At 25.7% G+C, this 23944-nt stretch overlaps 1 protein-coding gene and 1 long non-coding RNA gene across 9 annotated transcripts in view; one reads left to right on the top strand and one right to left on the bottom strand.

The window, feature by feature from the left end:
• The first annotated feature begins 69 nt into the window (after window positions 1-69).
• On the top strand, window positions 70-21449 carry LOC107998153 (cytochrome b5 reductase 4). Of its 5 annotated transcripts, XR_001766140.3 has the most exons (12): window positions 70-874; window positions 2963-3285; window positions 13835-14005; window positions 16196-16296; window positions 16384-16549; window positions 17493-17755; window positions 17850-18072; window positions 18418-18712; window positions 19193-19279; window positions 19354-19512; window positions 19600-19894; window positions 20049-21449. XR_001766140.3 is itself a non-coding variant. In XM_017057242.3 (11 exons), the coding sequence occupies exons 2-11, from the start codon at window positions 3051-3053 to the stop codon at window positions 19652-19654; spliced, it is 1755 nt and encodes a 584-aa protein (XP_016912731.2). In that variant the 5' UTR covers window positions 70-874; window positions 2963-3050; the 3' UTR covers window positions 19655-21449. The 5 variants fall into 5 exon arrangements, 4 of the variants coding, with proteins under 4 accessions (XP_016912731.2, XP_016912732.2, XP_061928615.1 ...); XM_017057242.3 differs by having other exon boundaries at window positions 19600-21449; XM_017057243.3 differs by having other exon boundaries at window positions 70-994; window positions 19600-21449.
• Window positions 4289-23944, bottom strand: part of LOC133665803 (uncharacterized) — a 69681-nt gene continuing 50025 nt past the window's right edge. The window contains exons 1-4 of one of the 4 annotated variants that reach the window (XR_009829168.1): window positions 11867-12011; window positions 11580-11669; window positions 8347-8605; window positions 4289-5143 (exon numbers count right to left, since the gene is read on the bottom strand). This is a non-coding gene — a long non-coding RNA (uncharacterized LOC133665803). The other 3 variants (XR_009829166.1, XR_009829167.1, XR_009829165.1) reach the window with 3 other exon arrangements.

Below are 23944 nucleotides of genomic sequence, written 5' to 3'. Positions count from 1 at the left end.
AATGTTTTATTAAATTTTATTCAATGTATAAATTTTATTTAATAAAACTTTAATCTATCATTATTTATTGTTTTAATACCTTTTATCTATCAGTTTAGAAAAAGTTTAGAATACAAAGCTTTACATGATAAGTTTAAAATTTAGTATTTTATCTTTATACATTTTTTTAATACAGATGATAAGAAATTTCGTATATATACATTTGATTTGCAAATATTCACATTTTTTTAAAATAGTATCTTTAATATTATTAATTGTAATAAAATTTTATAAAAAATATGTTAAAATAACTATATAAAAAAAAATTAATATATATTTGATACAAAATAATATTTTGATACAATACAAAATTTGATTTGTTACATACTATCTATATATTATACTAGATTACTATATACTATTTACTATATAATAGATTATAATTCAGCCAATAAAAATTTCTTCAAACTTAACAATATTTACAATATTTTTTGCTTTTTACCTTTATTTATTTTTCATTTTTTTACTTTTGCTAAAATCTTTGCTAAAATCACGAAAAGTTCCAAACGTTGATTTGTAAGAAATTTGATCATCGCCTTGACCGTCAGATGGCATCTCAATCGCTCATCCATCACGAATATAGAAGAAGAGTAGGAGTGAGAACATGGCGTCAATGTGCGCGCGCGCGCGCGAGTGTGTGTACGATAGGGTGAATGTCACTTTGTGGCCACTTGCTTCCTTATCATTCGACAAAGAACGCTTATTATTCTTGGTGATTTTATTATTAGCCGCGTCTCGTGCTGAGTTAATAACATAGCGTTATAGTGTAGTGAAGACTGGCTTCTACGTCTTCTATTCTGACATGCGGCTCACGATCGCCAATCGTCTTTTTGAGGTTAGCTCATGAGCGTGCGGCTTCGCGCCGCGGTATTGTCTTACGAAAACGTTCGTGTTAATTATCCACATGTCTCAATTTCTAAGTTATTCTTTTTGATCGTGTAACAAAATTTTTGAAGTACGTCGAATGATCCATTAGAATATTTTTAAGATTATTTCGAGATCGAAAAACGATTTGGGTGTCGCCTCAAATTAGTTAGCCATTCTGTTTCTACGTCTCATTTCATTCATAATTAACTTTGGTTATAATTTTATTATTAATATATAATCATATATTTTCATAATATAGGAATAAATTTTTTTTTCAGTTTTGATTGAATATGTTTGATTTCATACACGTTATTCTTTGTTATTAATTTCAATGATTAGAAAATAGCAGTATTAATAGAAAATCGTGCAAAATAAATCAACATTCTTACATATTTCTTTTTCATTGTGACATATTTCTTATATATATATATATATTCCTTCATATCACTTCTACGTCGAAATTATTAGTTATTATTTTATTAAATATTATGATTCATCTAGAATATGTTGTATTAATTAAAAAAAAAATTAAACTCAATTTTTTTTTAATTATACTTACACATAATCTTTATTATTTACAATATATGTTTTTAGTTACTCTATTGATTCAAAATTGTTTAATTTATTTGTATTTTAAAGTTATTACATCATCATTTGAGTAACAACTTTATAATATTTAAGAATATTATAGAATGCTATTACCAAATATAAATCAATAGGCCTTATTCTTTTTATTTTTCTTATTTTTTATACATTATATCGATTTTGTTATTGTCATTGTATGTTTCTTTTCTCCACATTTGCTAACAGGTTTATTCAATAACGCGCAATGTATTTCGGATATCAGTTTATTGAATCAATTCCGATGTTGTATTGTTTTGTTCATTTCTATATTTCTACAATTTATTTTTATTTTTTGTAATATATTTTTTGTTTATATAAAATTTATTATTTAAACAATTTTTTAATTGTAAAATTAATTTTTTAATTTCTTAATATAACTTTTTAAAATACATGCTCAATTGCTAATTTTAAATATAGATAATTATTTAAATTTTAATTCGCTTTAATTCGCTATTGATGTAAATACATAAAATTTTTTTTAAACTTCATCATTTATTAAAATAATTTGTGATTATAAAATTGAATATTGAAAAATGGATATGGCGAAAAAATTAAAAAAAAATTTTTTTAAAAATCTATTTTATATTTTTTTGTATTCTATTTTCTATTCTTTATTTATTCTTTCATTTTTATTTATAAATAATACAAAAAATTATTACAGCATTTTATGAATATCTTCAAAGAAATATTTAATATAATATTTAATATACAAATTATATATATATATATAAATATTTAATATAATATTTTTTAATATACAAATTATTCAAAGAATTTAAATTTTCATTATATTAGAAAATTGAGGAAAAAATAAGACGAATATTTCGATTTTTATTCCGAGTTTCATTTTCTGATATTTTTGATTATGATAGAAATTACATGTGATTTTTAAATTTAAGTAAACGTTTCAAAACTCTATTTGTCCAGTAATCGCGTATACGAGCAGACTTCCGGCAGTTTAAGTATCATTATTAAAAGACAATTTTATTTGAACATTATCATGTTTAATCAAGATTATTTTTGATTATTATTATCACTAATCATAATAATGACTTTTATCATCATATTTTATTATTTATTATAATATTTTATTAATTCTACTATTAATTCTATTTTATTTTTAATTCTATTCTATGTGTAATTAATTATTATTAATATATATATATATTTTAATAATATATATATATATATTTCACATAAGTGCATTTTTAATTGTTATTGTTATTTAAATATTTTTTGCAATTATTATTTTTATGAAATAATTGAAAGAAAAGAATTATTAAGGCAAATATTTTATCAACAATTAACAAAAACATAAATTCTAGTTGAAACTAACAGAACAAATTTTAATAAAAGGAATTTTGATTCTTATTCACAGCAATAATTCAAAAGTGAGACAACAAAGTGTAATAGTTTTTTCTGTTTTTCTCAGATTCAATGCGCTACTATAAAATATCTCATGCTAAGAAAATACAAATTATAAATTTGCTTTTCTGTGAATTAAAACAAAAGAAGTCAGAATGAAGAAATATCTGGCTCAAGATCAACAAGAAAAGGTAAATGAGTTAGAAGTGAACAATGATGCTAAAGACATTCAAGAGAAGATGAAGAAGGTGGAAGTGAAGTCTTCATCGTCTGTTAGTTCTTTGGCGAAGAATGCTGTACTGTTACCTAGTGGAATTGCTCGAGTAAAGCAATTTCAGGAAGCGAGAGCAGTTAGTCAAACGAGACCATCGTCATCAGGCTCGGCTACTGGTGAGCTAATTCATTGATTGTTTAGAAATAAATTTTTGGGCTTGACTTTTAATTCTGTTTGCTTTTATTTGTATATGGAAGATTCATTCATTATTTTATTTAGCAATTGAATTTATATTTAGTTCATTAAATTAAAGTGGATGATGGATATTTTATTTGCAATTTTTCCAATCTATAAAAATTCTTTTATATTTTGTTTTTTTGATATTGTACTCATAAAAGAAAATTATAAGGATTTGTCTAATATTTTTTTTCTATACTGTTTTTTTTTCACTTGGATCCTATTTCATGAAGTTTGAAAAATTCAGAAGATTTTCATAAACTATTTTTTTTAAGTTTCATAAACATTAGCAAAATACTAAAATATATCATTTGGTTTTTAATATTTTATAATATTTTCATATATAATGATCTCTAATATTCTTCTAACTATTTTGAGAAACAAAATCTAAATTTTAATACGTTTATATCCACATTATTATTAAATACATAAGTTAAAACTCAAATATTATCTGCTCTTTTTTTATATCATTAAAAAATATTTTTAAACTTCATTGTACCATTTATTCTCTTTTGTGTTGATATCATGTAATTTTAAATTTATAATTAATTAATTTTAAAGCATGAATCAATTTTTCCGCAAATTGAATCTTTCAACTTCGTGGAACTTGAATCGTTTCCAAGTTTGTGAGAGAGTATCTAGAACGTGACACGTTTAATAAATTGAAACAGTTAATTATGGCTAAACACGATTTAAATCATATCTATTAAGCAAACTAATTATATTTTATTATGAATATTTCATTTATCGCAATTACTCGGCTTTTACATACATACATCTTACTGAAATAAAATTCTAATATATTATTCCTACATTATTCCTACTATTCCTATATTATTTCTAATTTTGCAATGTTACATATAGTTCATAATATAAGAAATAAAAAATATAGAAATAATATAAATATAAATAATATAAATATTAAAAGTAAAAGCAATAAAATTTCTATGAAAATTAATTCTTTTATAAAATTCTTTAAATAAATTGAATATACATTTATTTAAATTTAAATTGAAGATTCATTTATAAAATTAATACAATGATAATAATTCAATTATAAAATAATAAAATTTTTAATTCTTGATGTTGTCAGAATTTAGAGTTGTCTTAATTAAAATTTCACAAAAGCTTCATCACATAAAAAGTTGAGCAATTTTTATATCAAATGAAAATAACCAATATTAAAGATAAATAATTAATATTTAACTTATAAAGATATTTTTTAAATAAATTTAAAAATTTTATTTTAAAGATTAATTATTCAAATAATTTATTATTGAGTGATACATAATTTTAAATAATGATAAAAATTTTCTTATATTGAAAAAATAAAAGAATCATCTTTTAAATCAGGAAATGAAAGTTAAAAATATGTTTAAATCTGGATATAAGAAAAATAAATTTGGGAAATAGAAATTTCGTCAATCCTGAAAAAGTGGCAAGAAGATTGGAAACATTTTAGAAATACTTCATAGAAGATTATTCTACAATATTCTTTCTCATATCATTTCGATTTATCTTTTATCTTCAAATTCGCTTTCACGACTATTTCAACTTCGTTAATCGAATATCATCGATCGGAGATCAGCAAATCATCTATTCATCCCAACCAATCGATTACAATCTGATAACTGGATCATGCCTGGTTCGCATTATTGGGTCAGGATAGGGCAGGGCAGGGCCGTTTGGCAGGTACATTTTGTCCCCTGTCCTGTCCCGATAGTGAGAATTGGTCTTACTTATGATTGGAATTTGGAAGAAGAAAGCATCGTGGGATTTGAGATCGACGTTTCATCTCTGAAAAAGGATTTTTCTTATTTGAAAGTCGTTCCCGATTTACATTATCGGATCAGGATAGGGTAGGGCAGGGCCATTTCGGTATAACCATTCTGTCCCCTGTCCTGTCCCGATAGTGAGAATCGGTACTGAATCGAAATTATGAACGACTGTTTTTTTATTCATTCCTTGTTTTACGAGTTTTTTCATAGAAATAGTAGAATTTTTGCTTATCTGAATATACATTATATAAAAGTTCTATTTGAATTTTCAACTATTTAAAAGTTTTATCGTGTGAATATTCTATTATTCAGAAGTTCTACTGTTTGAACGTCCTGTGTATAGAAGTTTTACTGTTAAAATAATGTTTGAGGAACGATTGCTCATTCTTTCTTTGTTTTATGAGTCTCTTTGTATAAATAGTAGAACCTTTGAATATGTATTACGTAAAAGTTCTACTATTTCAATTTCCTGTCTGAAAGTTCCATTTGAATGTTTATGAACAGAGGTTCAACTATTTGAGTTGACCCATTCAAAAAATAATAGCATAGAAGAAGCTTTACTATTCAAATGTTATATTATTGTAGAAGTTTTATTATTTTGTGCTTTGCTTTGTATTACTCTAATATTTTCAATGTTTTTAATGAATGTTCTAATATTTAAAATCTTTAAAAAAAGTTTTGTATGTTTAAAAAATTTCTTTCTGTAATTAAAATAATAATATATTTTTTAATAATTATATTATTTTTGCATCCCAAAAGAAAAGAAATGATCATGAATCCCTCTTCCTAAATATAGTACATATTATCTATTCTTTTATTTGTATTTTATAGTCATTGTTTAACTTCCAATTTTATAGAATTTAGTATTTAAATGCTTTAATCGAATATTTAACGTGGGAAATAATCCTTCGTCATGTAGACAAATGTATCGGACATTACATTTAATTGGCTACATTGAATCTTAATTGGTTTAAATAGCCTTAATTTTAGTTCAGGAATTTCATTAATCGATTCTTTTCAGATAAAATAAGTTGATTCAAGCATTTGAGTTAAAAAAATTATGAGCAATGTTGTAAGAACGATTTTATAATTATATTTTTTGCGTGAATCTTACGCAGAGAAATGATTAATTAAATGATTATAAAAAAATTGACTAACATCATGCTACAATTGAATATAATTTATTTCTTAGAAAAAAGAAAGAAAATAATCCTGACATAAAGTTTTGAATTATATAATCGTCAATTTATTGCAAAATTATTAATAACATATAAATTGTAAATGATACAGCGAAAGATGTTTAAATCTTATTGAATGATATTTAATGTTCTTTTCAAATATATGAATGAGATTTCTTAAAATGTCTTTTTATTTTATTTTATTTTATATTCTATTATTTCATATTTTATATTTTAAATTTTCACACAATTTTATATTCAATTCAAATTGGATTTTTTAATCAATTTCTTTGGTGGAAGTGGGATTTTTTTTTATTTGGATATCAATTGATTACTTTTTATTTTTTTCTATTTGATTCTATTTTTTTTTGTTCCTACCTTTTGTTTAATAACGAAGATAGAAATGATAATGTTATTGAATTTTCTATTAGAAAATTTATATTTCATTCAATTGATATAATTTAAAGAAATTAATTATTTCATAGAAATAAGTTTTATAAAATAATTTTCTCTTATAAAAATTACATAATTAGTTTTATAATAATAGAGATAAAGAAATTTTTTTGTATAAAATATCTGAAATTTTATTATGTGAGTAATAACATCATTATACACTTGACTGAAAAATTGTTCATGCTAGAAATAGCAAGATTAAGTTACCTCTAATTAGTAAAATTTCATGTCATTAAATCTAAAGTGCTTGCGAACGTATCTCTCAACTTTACATCAGCTTTATATACTACAAGTATTTTTAAAAAACAATTTAAATGTTAAACAATCAAAATTTAGAATCTAATTTAATTAAATTACAAATATCTATTTTGTTTCAAATATTTTTTCATTGTTTTTGACGAGTATAATTTTTTTAAAATTACTTTAATAATAATTATTTTAAATTCAACAATGTTTCTAAATTATTAATCATTAATTATATTTTTATACGAAAACTAAAAAGAAAAATTAATTAATTCTTTATATTTTTGTAGATCTAATCACAGTTAGAAGAAAAGAATTGCGAACTAATAATAACTTGTATAATATTAAATTATGTTTTTAAATCCTCTCTATATAATTCATCATTTAAATGTTAAGTTTCTAATATATGTAACATATACCATAATATATATTAAAAATCTCATAATTTCTTACTGAAATGGAAATTATAAGAAAAACTAAATCATACAATCAGCTACTCAGGGAAAGTTTAACAATTCAGAAGTGAATGAATAGTCAGCATTTGACTGAATTATGTAAAGCTGAGAGACAAAGATTACTCGAGAGTTTAGGATTAAGTATGTGAAAATGGTATATATAATATCGAATATACTATTATTTCCATAAAGAAATGTTGCCTCAAAGTTCTTCTTGACACTGAAACAATCAATCTATATTATATACTGCATAATATATATGTATATACATATATATATTTAAGAGAAAATCAAATATTTATGATGTCATATTTGTGGAATGTATAATAAAGGCTTGGCTCATTAATTATTAATTTATTTAAAAACAAATTTTATTCAAACAATGAAATATAGCAATAAGTTTTTATTTTTTATAAAATGATACTTATTAATGATAATGTAATACAAGCAAAAAATAAAAAAAAATCAAAGAATACTTGAAAAATAAAGAACTATTCATTTCAATTAGATATACATAAATCAATAATAAATGAATTATGACTTAGAATGGCTTGATAAACATATCAATGGATTTATTCAATTTTCTTCTTGTACATCCTACATAAATGATAACAATTAAACTACACTGAAGGTTAATAGATACATAATTAGATATATAATTTCTATTTTAATAAAAATACCATGTTTTCAATATCATAATTGCAGAAATAAAAAATCTACGTATTTGAGTAGTTTCTCTGTATCTTTCTAGGACTTTCCAAAAAGCAATTCAAATGAATCATTTGAAATTGAGTTTTCATTTCAAAAGTTCTAATATCAAAAAAAAGAATTCAATCAATCAGATTCAATGCTTTCAAATTTTTTTTAATAATTTCCACAGTAAACTAACTTACTTATTCGAAAGTATTCCTTGTTTCAAATCAAGTTAGTTCGTTATTTGAGATGAAATTCGGCCAGGTTCACCCTCAATCACCGCGGGCTGAGAATCACGCGTTCACTGGCAAGAGATCCTGCGTGTTAGGCATGCCGTAGCTACTATATTGATCTACCTGTCTGAGGGCTATATCGGTCCGCGTGTTTGGTGCAGTACCTTCTAGTCCAGCGCGGGATCAACGTTTCACCCTGCTTCTCATCTATCGTGATCACGTTTCCCTAAAACATACAATACATAGTTTAGTTCGCGTCTATCGACATCTGTGAATATATTTTGGTCAGTTTATAACATTAACGTAACAAGACCATCACTTTCATCTTAGACCATCTCTTTAGATCTGAAATTGAGAATAAAATTGAAATCGAGTTGAAAAATTATAAGGGATAGAAAGAAGAGAAAGATGAATTTTTTTAATTTCTATTTAGAATGGACCTTGGCATAGATATTGGATATTACAATGTTGGATTCTTTTGAATAGAGAAATTGTGCGCGTGTTTTTCTCGATATTATTTATTGGTGATTCTGGTCACTGAGGGTCACGCTGAAAGTGAGAATTGTTTGTCAATTTTATCTGAACAAGATCGATCGACGCCACTGTTGGTTGTTTCGACTGATTTCCGGAACTTTTCCTGGGGGATTTTAGGTCATTCAATAAATAATGAGATTGTTTGGGTATGTATATTGGAAAAAAGAAATGAAAAATATTTTTTATAAATCCTTTGTGATTTAAAAAATTGGATTGAATATTTTGTTCGAATTTTTTTAATTCAGAAAAAATATTCTTTTGTATAAATATCATAACTTTTAATCGAAATCTACGAATTAATATTGGATCATTCTTTATTGTTAGACAGAATATTATGCATTTATAGCAAATATATAAAATTTTCAAAAGTATATATTTGTTATAATATTTAAAACAAATTGATAAAACAAATTTATGTTTTAAAAATGAGAATTTCTACAGATATTTACATTTTAATTATCGAAAATATGAAAAAAATATCCAAATTATAAATTTATTAATAAGAGTTGGCTTAAAATATGTCTTGAAAAGATTTTAATTTTTTTTTAATAAAATTTTTATCAATTATAAGATATATTTAGATTTTAGAAAATTTATATTATTTATGAAATGAATTTAAGAATAAAGAGTTATCTGATAAAATTTTTGCAATATAGTGTATTGATGCATAATATTCGTGTTCCCGCCGTTTTTCACGATTCACTTCCGTTGACATGGTGGACTATAACTTGTTTGCATTTTTCTGCTGTTGATTTGCGCGGGATCGCTAATTTTTCGCAGTACATATATTTTTACTACTAATATTGGAACTATTGAATAAAAATTTTTATTATTGATATTTTAAGTTTTTTATAGTTTTTTTTAAAGACAAATTGATTTATCAAAAGCGTAAATAAATTGTTTTTTAAATTGCATTAGAGATATTTATTTTTATCTTTTTTTAATTAAAAAAAAGTATAAAGTTATCTATTATATTTTCTATTATATTATATTATTAAATATTTTTTAAAAGATTTTTTAAAATTTTAGTTTTAAAGAGTAATAATAAGTTTTATTACAATTGTTTCTTAAATTAAATTTAAAAAATATTATAAAAAACATTTAGATATGTTAAAAATTTGTAATTTAATTATGGTTTATATATGCTAGTATGCATTGTTTTTTCTTTTTTTTGTTTTTTTTTCTTGCTTTTTGATCTTATCACCATGTTTTCAGAATAATTGAGGTTGTTTTAGGAAAATTTTATGTGAAAGTGCATTGATGGAAAATTTTATAGCAAATATGTTTTCCATCAAATAATTATATCACAACTATATCGCAAAAATTTTATCAGATGAATCACACTTTAAAACAATCTATTATTATTTTATTTTTACTTGGTAAAATGAAAATATTTATCTTTGGTTCTTTATGAGTGGTTTTTTTATAATTATATACGAAAATTGAAAGTTAATTATTTTTATCTTTTAATCGAGTTTATTACTTGGTTAACTTCTTTATGAGATACACGTATGAAATAATTGTAATCGTACTTTCAAAAAGAGCGATATAAATTTGCTTATAATTTAATATGAATAAATTACATTTTATAATAATTCTTTCAATAATAAAATTTTCTTTTCTTGCAAGCTGTTCTACGAAAACTTGAATACAAACTTTGTTACATCTTGACATTGAAGTTTTAAAAGATTTTTTTGTCGAGATTAAATTTTTAATTTACAGTAAAATGATCAAAGTTATTTTAAATTCTTTGCATAATTACTTTAGTGAAAAAATTTTAAAAAGTTTTAAATCTATTTCTTCTTTCTTGTGAATAACAATTTTATTTGAAATATAGAAATTTAAAAATATAATTTTAAAATTAATGATAATACTATCTATAATAATATCTATAATATTAATTTTTAACGAAATAGATTATTATGGAATGGAATAGAAAATAAAAGCAAATTTATTATAGGATAATCTGATATTACTATTTTATTATCACATCATATTATTATAATATCAATTATATAGTAGGTTTTTTATATCACTTATTAATGCATTGTAATTTTTTTTTAAAATATAAAAAAAATCTAAGATATGAAAACATTAAAAATTATTGCACTTTTATTTTTTTAAATTCAATTTATAAATTTATATCGTTGCACATTAAGCACTAAATATGAAAATTATAACAAAATTATAATTTTTACTTATTTTTATAGTGTATATAACAGTATAAAATTGTAAATATTAATTTGTATACTATAATATTGTATATATATATATATATAAAAAATAGATTTAATAATCAATATTTTAGATTATTTTTTTTGTGATAATTTTTTTTTAGAAAATATATTTGATTTCGCACTTTTAATGCATTTTCTTACACATTTTTATTAATACGCATTTAATATATTTACATATAATTACATTTGCATTCTGAATATATTATTCTAAATTTAAATATATGACTTGCAAAAAATAGTATATTATTTCATTATTATAAATATTAAAAAAAAGAAAATTTACTATTACATAAAAATTGATAACTATTATTCTTAAAAATTATTAAAAAATTTTCTTATTATATTTATATTTGAGATGCATATCGAATCCAAAAAAATTAAAAAAAAAATTAAAAGAATATTAATTCAATATTCTAAATATTAATTTACCATTTTTAATTATTTTTAATTATTAATTTACTATTTTTTTCTTTTAACCAATGGACGGCTAAACTTTTATTTACGATTTCTTTTATATACCTAGAAAAAAAAATTAATTATTAATTTAATGATTCAGAGTCTTCCGATTATGAATTAATATTTATAATTTAAAAAATTATAATGTATATTTAATAACTTTCCCTTTCTTTTATGATATAAATGCAAAATTTCCTATTTACTTTTTTTAAAATAATAATTATTTTAGAATATTGATAAAACGTATACGAAATACGTACGTAGAATTGACGAAATACAAATCCACGATTGAAACCAGCGAATGAAATCACGACGACAATCTTTTTTCTTTTCCATTTCGAAAGATCTTTGTTTGCTTAGGGTTGGTTTCTCAACTCAATGCAATTTCTATGCAGGAGGATGGTTAAAGATTTGCGGACTGTGACGTTTCGATGAGAAAATGCCACGATGCTGCGGCGCGTCTTTGGTTTCCGTCATGGACGGCGACGGGTCTCCGCAGAGTCTTGGTTTGCAGATTCAGGACGGTCAGTAATTAACGATAATTGACTATTACTTTTACGCGAGTCTCGTTTCTGCGAACTTATCCATTGTGTTTTCCATTCTCATTGACCTTCGAACCAGAGGATTTCTCCACGGGTATTTAGACGACGAATTTAAATATTGTCGACGAATAAACAATAAATCTAGTATCTGTTCTTCCTTGAATTATTTGATGGATATTTTAAATCTAGGATATAATACATTTTCCAAACGACATTCCATACAAATTTAATCTTGCTACGTTTTGCATGATAAATTTCATTCGTAATATACAGATATTTTAATAATTAAATAATTTATTATATAAATTTATAGTCACGATTCAATTGTAACATGATTAATTATAAAATTAGATATAAACTAAAAAAAATTAATTATTAACCTCGTATATTTATTTAATACTATATAATCAAAAATTTATATAATATTATATAATCAAATAAAATATATATCCAAAAAATTTATTTAGTTTATTAATTTGTTATCTATGAACTTTTAATTAATTATCTATGACCATTATATAAGATGTGCATTCTGTTTTTAGATAGAACATGTAGTAAATTGTTGTATGTGAATTAATATGCGCTTCATGTTGAATTACGTATTCATTCTTCTTCTCTTTTTATCGATCTCTATAGACGAGTTTTTTTTTCATTTATATGCATTGAATTTGCGTCACATGGAATAAATACAACAAGCAAAACGGATAGAAAAATATTTCGATTAATAAATTTTTTTTAATTAGTAAGTTTTCTACTAATTTATTATTCGTTATTGCAACGAAATAAATATATGAAATCGTGTTCTATTTAAATTCTGAAACTTTTGTGATGGACGAAAAACGAAAGAAAATTTTAAAATAGATGTAGAGATAGAAATATTATTTACATTTCTGATAATATGACCGTTTTCCTCTTGAAGTGAAAGCTTTTAGAAAGTTAGCAGAGAATCATATTTCCGCTAAGTTTGAAGATTGTGTAAGTTGATGGATTGATTATCCGTTGTAAAACTTTTTTAAGAATAAATATAGAATGGAAGATAATCGGGGAATTAAAATATAATATTGAATTTCAATATCCGATTGCGAACATATACATTCTATTGCAAATAAATTGAATTAGAATAAGAATTTTCGCGTTGATAATTAATATTTCTTACAACTGAAAACTGAAAACTGTAGAACTGCGTCACCAAACGTTTGTTAACGTGTTAAATATGCTAATTCAATTTCGATCTGAATATTAAGATAAAAACACGCGGACAGAAAACAAACCAGTCATGAATTGTATTATTGAAAAATATTTTTCAGTAATACGAAAATTTTAATGTTAAATTTTTTTTCAAACATCCGATAATCCTTCTATTTCCATAAAAATCAATGTCACTCATTTGTTATATTTGTTTTGTTCAATATTAAATTATAATAATATATATTTTCATTGTTAACTTCGAATTATATGTTTCACGATAAAAATATGAAAAAATATACACAAACTTGAATAATAATAATACTGAATAATAATAATAGCAGCCATGCATTCTCAGCAGTAAAAAAACGCTTGACACGATTCGTGTCAACGAAAATATAATTTCTAAAAATACGTTCCTCTTCTTCCATTTTCACGATGTATCGATAAATTAAAATAAAGGAAACAAAGGAAAACGAGCTGATCTTTTACGTTTTGCAGGCAATCCCCGAAATAAAACCGCGCTAGCACCCGGCCACAGTTTGATGGACTGGATCCGATTGGGCAATTCTGGAGTCGATCTAACCGGCGTTGGTGGTGTTCCACGGATCGTAACATTATCCGAGTTGGCCAGTCATAATAAGCAAAACGATGCTTGGATCGCGATTCGAGGTAACGGCTCTATTTAAAATAAAAGTACATTCGATTCTAGAATTCCTTCTCTGTGCCGAGAATAAGAAGTTTTTAAAGCCTGCTTAAAAATTCATTATAATAATGAAAGTTGTAACATATGGTAATATACGATACAGAGACCTTGAAAATTGCTCTTGCACATTTAAGTACGAAGTTTTTTTAAAGCTGCAGGCGTCATCTTTTTATTTTGAATCATTGAGGTTCATTCCTCTTTCGAACTTCCTTTCATTTTTTTTCGATTCACGAATCTTTTTTCATTTCGTTATATATATGTATAAAATACGTTGTCATTTCTTAGGTATTTAAAAAATTTTTTATTTTTTCGAATTTAATTTTTCTTGAATATTTAAATTCTTCACGTTTTAGTAGCAAAAAGATGCCCAAATATGTCTATCATCTTTTGATTCGTTATTTTTGCACAATTTATACTTTATTACCATTATCAATATTCAAATATTTACATTTCTCATTCCTTCTAAATTCCAATTCGGTTAAATTTACGGTCTCGAAGACTTGTAAATCCCCCACTTTCCTCGGTTACAAACCATGAAACATCTAAATTCCTGTCTAACTTCGAAACTTAACTTTCCTTCGGACTCGTTTCCAATAACAATTCTCTCGAACAGCGAAACTCAGTTTCCACCAATCAAGATTATTCATTAATCTCATTTCCACGAAGGGAAAGCGGTCGCATCGAATTATATAATCAGATTTATTGGAATTGGAAGAAAAGCAAAAACCGATGGATAGTGATCTAAATTCATTTGGTTAATGGGATATCGGTTTTAACGCGACTTCCTTGGATTTATGTATTATGGAAACTGGCCTTTAAGTTTAGCTTAACGAAATAGGTGGGCAAGGACAAGCGAAATCTTTATATAAATTGGAAAATTATGTACTTAATGGAGATTAACTAAAATGCGAGTATCTGGGCCGACATGGAATTAAGCTAGATGTTGATTTCTCATGCGTTCAAAGTTATCTCTAAACAAATTTTCACAATTTTTTAATCATCTTCCTTCGTCGTTTTTGATTTTTTTTTTTTTTTGGAATGCTTCCGATAAACTAGTTTCATTATCTATCAATTATCTTTTCGTGTAGTAATTTTTCACTTGTGAACGATGACTCAGAAAAATGGTCGTTAACAGAAAGCACGAGGAAATATCTCAAATATTAAACGAGGTTAGAATAGAAACTAGAGTGATAATATTATACGAGAAAATTGTAGGGGAACTCTAAACTATGGTTGAGTGAAATAATTTAAATTAGGAAATAGAAATTCAAACTTGTTCCTTTATTAAGAAAATTCTTTCCATTATTAATATCAATTTTATGTATTAGACGGTGATAATCGATGGGAGGGGATTGATTGGATGGCGTAAAAGCGTGTTGTTCGGGGAGAAGAAAACGAACGGCAGCCAGGAGAGGGAAGGGAACAATATAGGGCAGCCGTTGAACGTCCGCTTTTAGTTTGATTAAAATTTACTTTCCCCGTCCATTGTTCCCAACGTTGAATCGTTCAATATTTATTTTTATTCCTGTCACGATCCCTGCGCCGCCTGCCTATTTTAATTCTTACGTATGAAATTCGTCGGCATATTTTTGCGATCGCGCGTGATCCGACATACGAAATCAATGATGATTCAGAAAAATATGAGAAAATGCTTCGATCATTATGCTGAATAAATGAAAAAATAATAACACGAGAAAAAAAGAAAGATAAGAAATAAATTAAATACGAATTATATATCGTATAATTGTATAATGAATTCATAATGAAAAAAAGGAATAAATATTTAAAACAATAATGAATTCGAACAAGTTTCAAGGTCATATGTTAAAATCAGCTATTATATTTCCTTAAAAAAAAAAGAAATAAAGGCTTTTCGTTTTTTATTGATAAAAAATTTCGAAATCAATCAATCTCTTTCCATTTAAGAATATAATAATGATCTTCACGTTTTTCCTTTGAAAAAAATAAAAAATAAAACTTTTTTCATTTTTTTTGAACATAACAATTTGTTTTTTTATCTTCTCCTAAATTTTGAAATTTACCAATTTTTTCTCAAGCTATTAGAAAACGCCACAATTTATAAAATATTGTAAAAATACTTTTAAGAATAACGTAACATAACAATTAATAATATAATAATACGTTTCAACTTTCAGGAATCGTGTTCAACGTGACACGTTACATGGATTTCCACCCAGGAGGGATAAGCGAGTTGATGAGAGGGGTCGGCAAAGACGCGACCAAACTGTTCGAAAGCGTGAGTCCAATCAATATCCAATCCAACGAGACGATCCCTCGTTCGATCGATCATTATTTTTACGTACCCATAGATCGTCCGTTGCAGGTGCACGCTTGGGTCAACTATCAGAGCATCCTTCAGAAATGCGTGGTGGGAAGGCTGAGCCGTGGCTCGATGACCGGTTCCTCCTCGTCCTCGATGGAAAACCCTGTCTCGGCCACCACCAATTGTTCATCGACGGCGCAGAACCTGATAACAACAAGTTGCACGAGTGAGTAGAGAAAGAGGACCACCTACTCATTGTGTCATTCGTTGCGATAAACGAGAATGTCCAGGGAAAGAGGGAGGACCATTCTTTCTATGGTGTATTGTATCGATACGAGGAGAGAGAGAGAAATGGGGAAAAAGGAATGCTTGTCCGCTTTTAAAGTGATCTTATACGAAGGAAATAGATGTAGCAAAAAAGGATTGATTCCGTACTTTATTGAATTCGTTAGGATATATGAATGAATGCTTGTATGTAGATGATGTGATTGGAGAAATGATGATAGATTGTGACCAATTATTATGAATATTAGATTCATGATTTACGATTTGGAGTTTATGTAGAAATCACGAGCAGTATCATTGATTGCGTTATAATATTGTTTAACATTCTATTCTTATGTTTTATGCTATTTGTTGAATGAATGCGAATGTTGACAGATACGATTTATCGAATGTAATATTTATAAATGGTTAATGGAAGGAAGAAATGTTTGGCTTCTAAATGATTGAATATCATTTAGAAATATTGAAAAATATGAGTTTAATATCGAATGCAATGTTTTTGGTTGGTTATGTATAATATTAATGGAAAGAAAAAAATAGATATTCGTAAACTTTTAAGATGATTTTATATTTTATGTGTTGAGATTTAAATCTTGAGAGATATGAATTTTCAGATACAATGTTGTGATTTATTGAATAGATTTAAGAATTTAAAGATTTCTTTTTTTTAAAGATTGAGTAATATGTATTGAAGAATTAAAAGATCAAGAAAGTTGAAATTTGAAAAGACTTTCTCTATTTCTATTTAAATTTAGTAGTAATTTGGATTTTTGTCTTGTTGGAATTTATGTGTAGAAAAATAATAAAATATTAATATTGATATTATAAAAAAAAAAAAAAAGAATTCAAAGATATTTTGAAAACTAAAAGATATAAATTTTTAGCTCATAGTACCAGTCAAGAAAACGTGTCAGACGGTGATTTTTCGAATATAAAAATGGATTGGAGGCAGACATCCAACACGATCACGTTATTTTATCAAACTGTTCGAGATTATCCTGGTGTGAGCTATCAATTAAATAGGATAAGCGACTCGAAGTTGATATTCAAATTATTCTTCGAGAAGGACATAATAACGCATCAGCTGGAACTGACAGCGGAAATAAAATGGCCGCCGATGTGCAGCAGAAATTTCGACACGATGGAGGTGATGTATTTTTCAATTGCATTTTTGTTAAATAAGAACTTAAGATTCAAGATAATAAAATAAAATAATTCAATTTTACTTCTTTCCTTTGTAGGTCGATTTTACATTTACGAAGCAGAAGAAAGAGATATGGAAATCTCAAGGTAGTCAAACGATATCCAGGGAGACAAATACGAATAGTCGAATTTACAAAGAATACGAAGTTGTTACGAATAAATCCCTTTCCAAATTAGTTCACCTATTAGTCGTTCGAGCGAAAAACTTTTTGCAAGTGGTGCCCATTGGCAGGCACGTAGAAGCCAAGATGAACGTCATGGGTACATATTTGTTTTTTCCATTAGCTTTTCTTTGTCATCAAACATTTTATAATTGTGATTCATTGATTCGTTGATTAATAAACTTTAGAAAAATAATACATATTAAATAAGCGTTTGCTGAGAATATCATTAAATTTCATATTTACATATTCAAATAATTTGTATATTATCATAAGACGTACTTTTAATTTTATAAGAGCTTGATTGAAAATTTATTTATTCTTTGAAGATCAATTGAGAAACTTATTAATTAACTTGAAATCAAAATAAATTTCAATATTTTCTCTTTGTTTCTATCATATTAAACTTTTCGTTCGGATAAAATTACCAAATATTTTATTTCAGGGATGGAAGTATCACGATCGTACACGCCTGTCCCACCGTGCCTTCACCCTGACGACATAGCGCCGAATTACAAATCCGATTGTCTGTGTTTAATGATCAAAAGATACCCCCAAGGTGCTCTCAGTCCGTCCATAACCGCTCTTCAGATTGGCCAAACCTTCCTCTTGAGCAATGCTTTAGGTGCCTTTGTAATAGAATCCTTCGATCGTTATTCTGTCATTCACATGCTCGCGGGTGGCACCGGTTTGACAGCGATGCTTGGCATCATTCAACGAGCTTTGGCCAGACGCAGCGTGTCAGTATCTCCTTCGAATCATTATTCGATATTTATAGAGTCTGTTATACAGGGTGGACCGGATAAAAATGGATATCTTGCATGCCATTTTTTTAAATGTATTTATCGTAAAGTATAGAAATTAATGAGAAAAATTTGAATAGAAATTTTTTTATGAAAGAAGTATCATTACGCGATATGAAATACGTAATATTTATCGGAAAGCATTCATGATAGTAGATTTTATTGAATCATCTAGTAGAGCTCACCTGTTTGAATCATGCGGCGATGAAAGTTTGTGCATGAAAGATTTTTGGCATGATCGAACCTATATTTCTTCAAATTGTATTAAATCTGGCGTAATGTGATGCGTTCTGCGAAATTACAAGTAGATTTGCTAGATTTATAGACCACTTGTTAGATTATAGACCACCAATGTTAATTTATCACAGTTTTCAACAACTTTGTTTCATTTAATAATTTATTTTGGAATCTTTTCAGGAAGACTATAAATTTACTTAACTTCAATAAAAATGAAGATAGCATGTTTTACGTGGCGGAGTTAGAAAAGGCTAGTGCAGATAAAAAGTAGGTACATTAATTTATTATTTCTCGTAATTTCGTATTTCGTTGCCTTTGAATGAAACAATGACACGTTTCAGATTAAAAGTCACACATATCCTTTCGCAAGCCGAAAGCACATGGGCGGGTAGACGTGGCACGATATCCGATGATTTATTAAAGGAGTTAGTCGCAGAAACTTCCCCTGACGCGTGTGTTTTTATCTGTGGACCTCCAGGATTCATACAATCCGCGAAAAAGTAAACGAAAATGATTCAACATCCTTATTTCTAACAATTTCTTTTTTTTTCTGATTTATAATTAAAATTTTGAAATATATCTTTCAGATCTCTTCAAAAACTTGACTGGAAACCCTATCAAATGTACGAATTTGACGATTAAGTGCACTCGTCGAGAATATATATATATATATATATATATATCTCTTTTGATACCAAATATCGAACGTACGATGATGGAAACATTGGTAGCTGAGTATTTCTTTGAGAAAAATAATTACGTATCATGTTGTCGAATTTTTAAAAAGAATCTTTTGGATACTTTTACTCCTATTTCCGCCCACAGTATCGTGCATGTGAATTCATTAGAAATGAATTTCGAATATATTAAATATTTTGAAAAGTGAGCAAATTTTATTTCAAGAATTATTATATATTTTATGTATTATATATTTAATATGAATATATATAAATAAATTTTAACAAAATAAAATTTTATTAAAATTTACATATCGAAAATTTATCAAAAGAAATTCATGTTTCTTTTTCTTTTATAGAACTGGATGTCTTCCTTTTGCGTAATTTTTTCGATTTAATTTCGTCAAATCACAAGATTGTGTACGAAATGTGTACGAAAGACAAATTTTTATTTAATGCAAATGCTCACTCTTTGTATTATATCTACAAAATTCGAAAAAAAAAGAAAAATATGAGAAAAATAAATAAGAAAAAAAATAGGAGTAAGGGTCACAGATGAAAGTCTTTGGATTCTATGGGACGAATTGTGCGTATAAGCGTCCATGAATGTACTTTCTATATGAAAACAAATTATTTTTACAAATGTCTTTTAATCTATCATCCAGAGAATTGTATTTTGAACGATTTATCCAGAAATATTCACAAATATCTTCGGACGCAAACCAATTCGAAACGATCATGGTGCTATTTTTTAATCCTTTCGTGCTCGATTTTGCATATAAGATATATTCACATACTTGATACTTTAATAGTGGAACTATCAAATCTATTAAAAAATAAAAATATAATTATATATATATAAAGAAACAGAAAAAAAAATTAGATCATGAAATGGTTATATAGAAATAAATATATATTTCTTAACATATTCGAGAAAATTTATCTTTATTCATTCTTTACGAAAAAGGTAAAGGTTAAAGATATTTAATTTCTATGTAAAAAATTAGAATGATAATTAAAAAAAACTCCTTTCCTTTCGAAATAAATTGTGTGCCAAACAGAGGCCTTAGAACTCTGAATGAACTCATATAACCAATAATATGGCCTAATCATGTCAAGTGTTATTAGTCATTTATTAGATCTTAATTGATTTAAAATTTATAGATGGAAAAATCAATAATAATCGATTAAATTTTTAATTTGAATACAACACAACACAAATAATACTGTTCAATACTTTTAACTGAATCTATCTAGTTTCTATAATTAAATAACTTTATAAAATAATTTCTAAGTTTCGATCTTAAAAATAAAAATTAAAAAAAAATATTTAAATTCTCAGGTGTGTGTCCAGGTGAATTTAAGACCTAACAAATGGCTAAGATCTAATTAGAATTAGAAATATTTTAAAATTAACCTCGTAGCACAAGTGTCAGAATTGTAATTCTTCGATCCTACCTGTAATGCTACGAGAATTAAAATATGTATGAAACGATAGACGAGAAGTCCTTGAAGAATTTTTATCGATGAAGTTTCGTCAGATTTGACCATGTAAAATAAAAATTGATCGTGTTAGAAAGAGAAAAGTACTTATATATTTCAATGTTGGAAAGCGATGCGAATAATTTTTATTCAAGCATATTCGAGTACGGACCACTTTCTGCATTTACGTACATGTTAAATACGCCTATATGTATGTATATGTGTGTACATAGTTGTTACCAGAAATAAATGAATATTTGATGGCTATTTGTCACTCTGTGCCTTCTCGTATTTACTCGTCTTAATTTCCTTTTATCTTTGAAAATTCTCGAAGATATTTTATTTGATAATCTAGAATTTCATATTTAAAAGTTTTGCGACATTTTTATTTACGAGAGAAGTTTGCCAAGTCGAAAATTTGAAAAGTTTGAAACTTCACAGGTGACGTTGGCGAAGATGTAATTTTCATGTTTTGAAAAGAAAACGATTCGTAAGAGTGAGAATATTTTTTAAAAGAAACGAAGTTTTCATATTATCGTGAATATTTTAAAAAAGAAAGAATTCAAGAAAAGAAGGATTAATGAAAGAATTAATAAAATTAAAAAGAAAAAAAAAATAAAATTGTCTGTTTTTGATATAAAAAGAATTTAAAAATTATTTTAAATATATTTTTTAAAAATTTATCACCATTATCTTTCACTTTGTGAAATTTTATTTTTTCATGACACTAAAATATACATGATTATAAAGAGTACTTGTCAAAATATAAAAAAATAATGCTGCAAAATTAAAAATGATTAAATTATAAACAAATATATATATGTTTATATATTTTTCAAAAAATTTTTTCTTGAAAATGAAAATTTAAGAGTTAAAATTCAGAATAAATTACATTATTTGCAATATAATATGTATTTACAATTCCATAGAAGTGGGCACGTGAATAAATATTCAAGAAGCACGGATTCTCTTGACTATTTACAATGTAACATTTAAACTGACTTAATAAATGAATCTTATTAGCATAAATTCAATCGTCAATGTCAGCTTGTTAACAAAATCTTCATTTCAAATCTTCACTACTTAATTTATACATTAATAAAACTAATTACAGTATTATATAATTTAATATATCTTATAGAAACTGTGTATTCAATGTAAATCCCTCACTATTCATTACATTCCCATATCCAACTTCCTTTGATTGCCTAATTACTTCAAGCAGATCATAACCGAATATCAAATGTTCAAACTATTAATTCCTCAACTTCCTGTGAATATAACCATGGAATTATTAATCTTCTCCTCTAATCTATCATAAATAGTAATTAACATCATCCTCATCAAATTTATTCACGAGACGTCCATGATTTTAATTAAAAATTAGAAATAAATTATCTAGAAAAATAATGATATAAACGTAGAATCGTGCATCGATTTTGAATTTCTTTTGTTTTAATAAAAAAAATATTAAAACCTTTATTTTAAAAAATATATTTTTTCCAAAATATTTGTACCTTTCATGGATTGTGAAAATCTCTCAATTAATTTTTCAAATGAATAATTTTTAGCATTCATTTCGATTCTAAAAGAAAAAGAAGAAGAAGAAGAAAAAGATAATTACTTTTCCACTTTAATAATTTTCAACGATAAATTTCTTTTCCACGCAAAATACGGAATATCCATCATTGATCGTGATAAGTTTTCCCCTGCAACATGATGTAACAATAAAGCGAACGACGTTCTGGCAAAGAAAAATGTGTCGCGGCTGGTTTTTGGCTTCCGGAGTCCCTGACCTTGAAAAGTCGCACTGCGAACTTGTCGCGCGGAATATCGATCTTCACCGACCTCCACTTTTCTTGCTTGCCAAACTTCTGTGCCCCGTTACACGATCAATCAATTTCAAAGTTTTGGATGACGACATTGAAAAAAGTTTAATACGATGAGATTTTTTCATCATACAATACTTATTACGTTCTGAAACAATTGTTGTTTTAGATCATTTTAAAATTATTATTTTGAATATTTTGCAATCTTTTTTTCGTTCAATTTTTTTTTCAACATCGTAAAATTGATCTCTAAATTATTTTTTTTAGATTTTGAAGAAAATAGAACCTGATCAGGAAATTCTTTAAATTACCATTAAGTGATCATTGAATTTGAATAAGAAATGATACGGCATTTTCTACGAGTAATTGAAATTAATGAATTTAACAACGGCCAACAAGATACTTCTCTCTCCGAATAATTAAGTTTATTAATTAAATTAAAAAGATTTGTTAAGATCGGTGAATCTAATCTGTTTAATAATTAGAATGATTCGAGAGATGCCAAACTGTTGTAACATAATTGAAGTAATCGAAGGATCTTGTGTAACTTAATCGACGGAGACCCGCGCGAGGATAATGTAATTATCAACATGTGGTTAATGGAAGATGATAGGCTAAAAGGCCTATTAAACTCGATTTTAGAATTATGCTGTATCATGGATCCAATGTCTTAAAATAATTAACTTTACAATAACAAGTTAAACAGAGATTATTCCAAATCTATGAGTTAAGTATTTTATAATTTTAATTTTTTTTATTCAAATTTAATATTGATTTAACACTAATTATTTTTATACTGTAAAAATTTTAAGCGATAAAAATATAATTTTATAATTATTCCCTTATACAATTTATGATACTTAATCTCGTTTAATCTCGTTAAGCGATCGATTATCACTAATAGAATAGAATACTGAAAAAATATATTATTTAATCGATAAATG

Source organism: Apis cerana, linkage group LG3, assembly GCF_029169275.1.
Source record: "Apis cerana isolate GH-2021 linkage group LG3, AcerK_1.0, whole genome shotgun sequence".
Taxonomy (NCBI): Eukaryota; Metazoa; Arthropoda; class Insecta; order Hymenoptera; family Apidae; genus Apis; species Apis cerana.
The sequence above is the reverse complement of the archived record's forward strand: the minus strand, read 5'-3'. Positions and strand labels throughout refer to the sequence as shown.

Excerpts from the sequence above, each read along its gene's own strand:
- LOC107998153 (XM_017057242.3), top strand. The coding sequence starts at position 3,051 with ATGAAGAAATATCTGGCTCAAGATCAACAAGAAAAGGTAAATGAGTTA. Across the intron at positions 16,550-17,492 it reads GATAACAACAAGTTGCACGA|CTCATAGTACCAGTCAAGAA; the intron begins GTGAGTAGAGAA and ends ATAAATTTTTAG. Across the intron at positions 18,713-19,192 it reads GCTTTGGCCAGACGCAGCGT|GAAGACTATAAATTTACTTA; the intron begins GTCAGTATCTCC and ends GAATCTTTTCAG.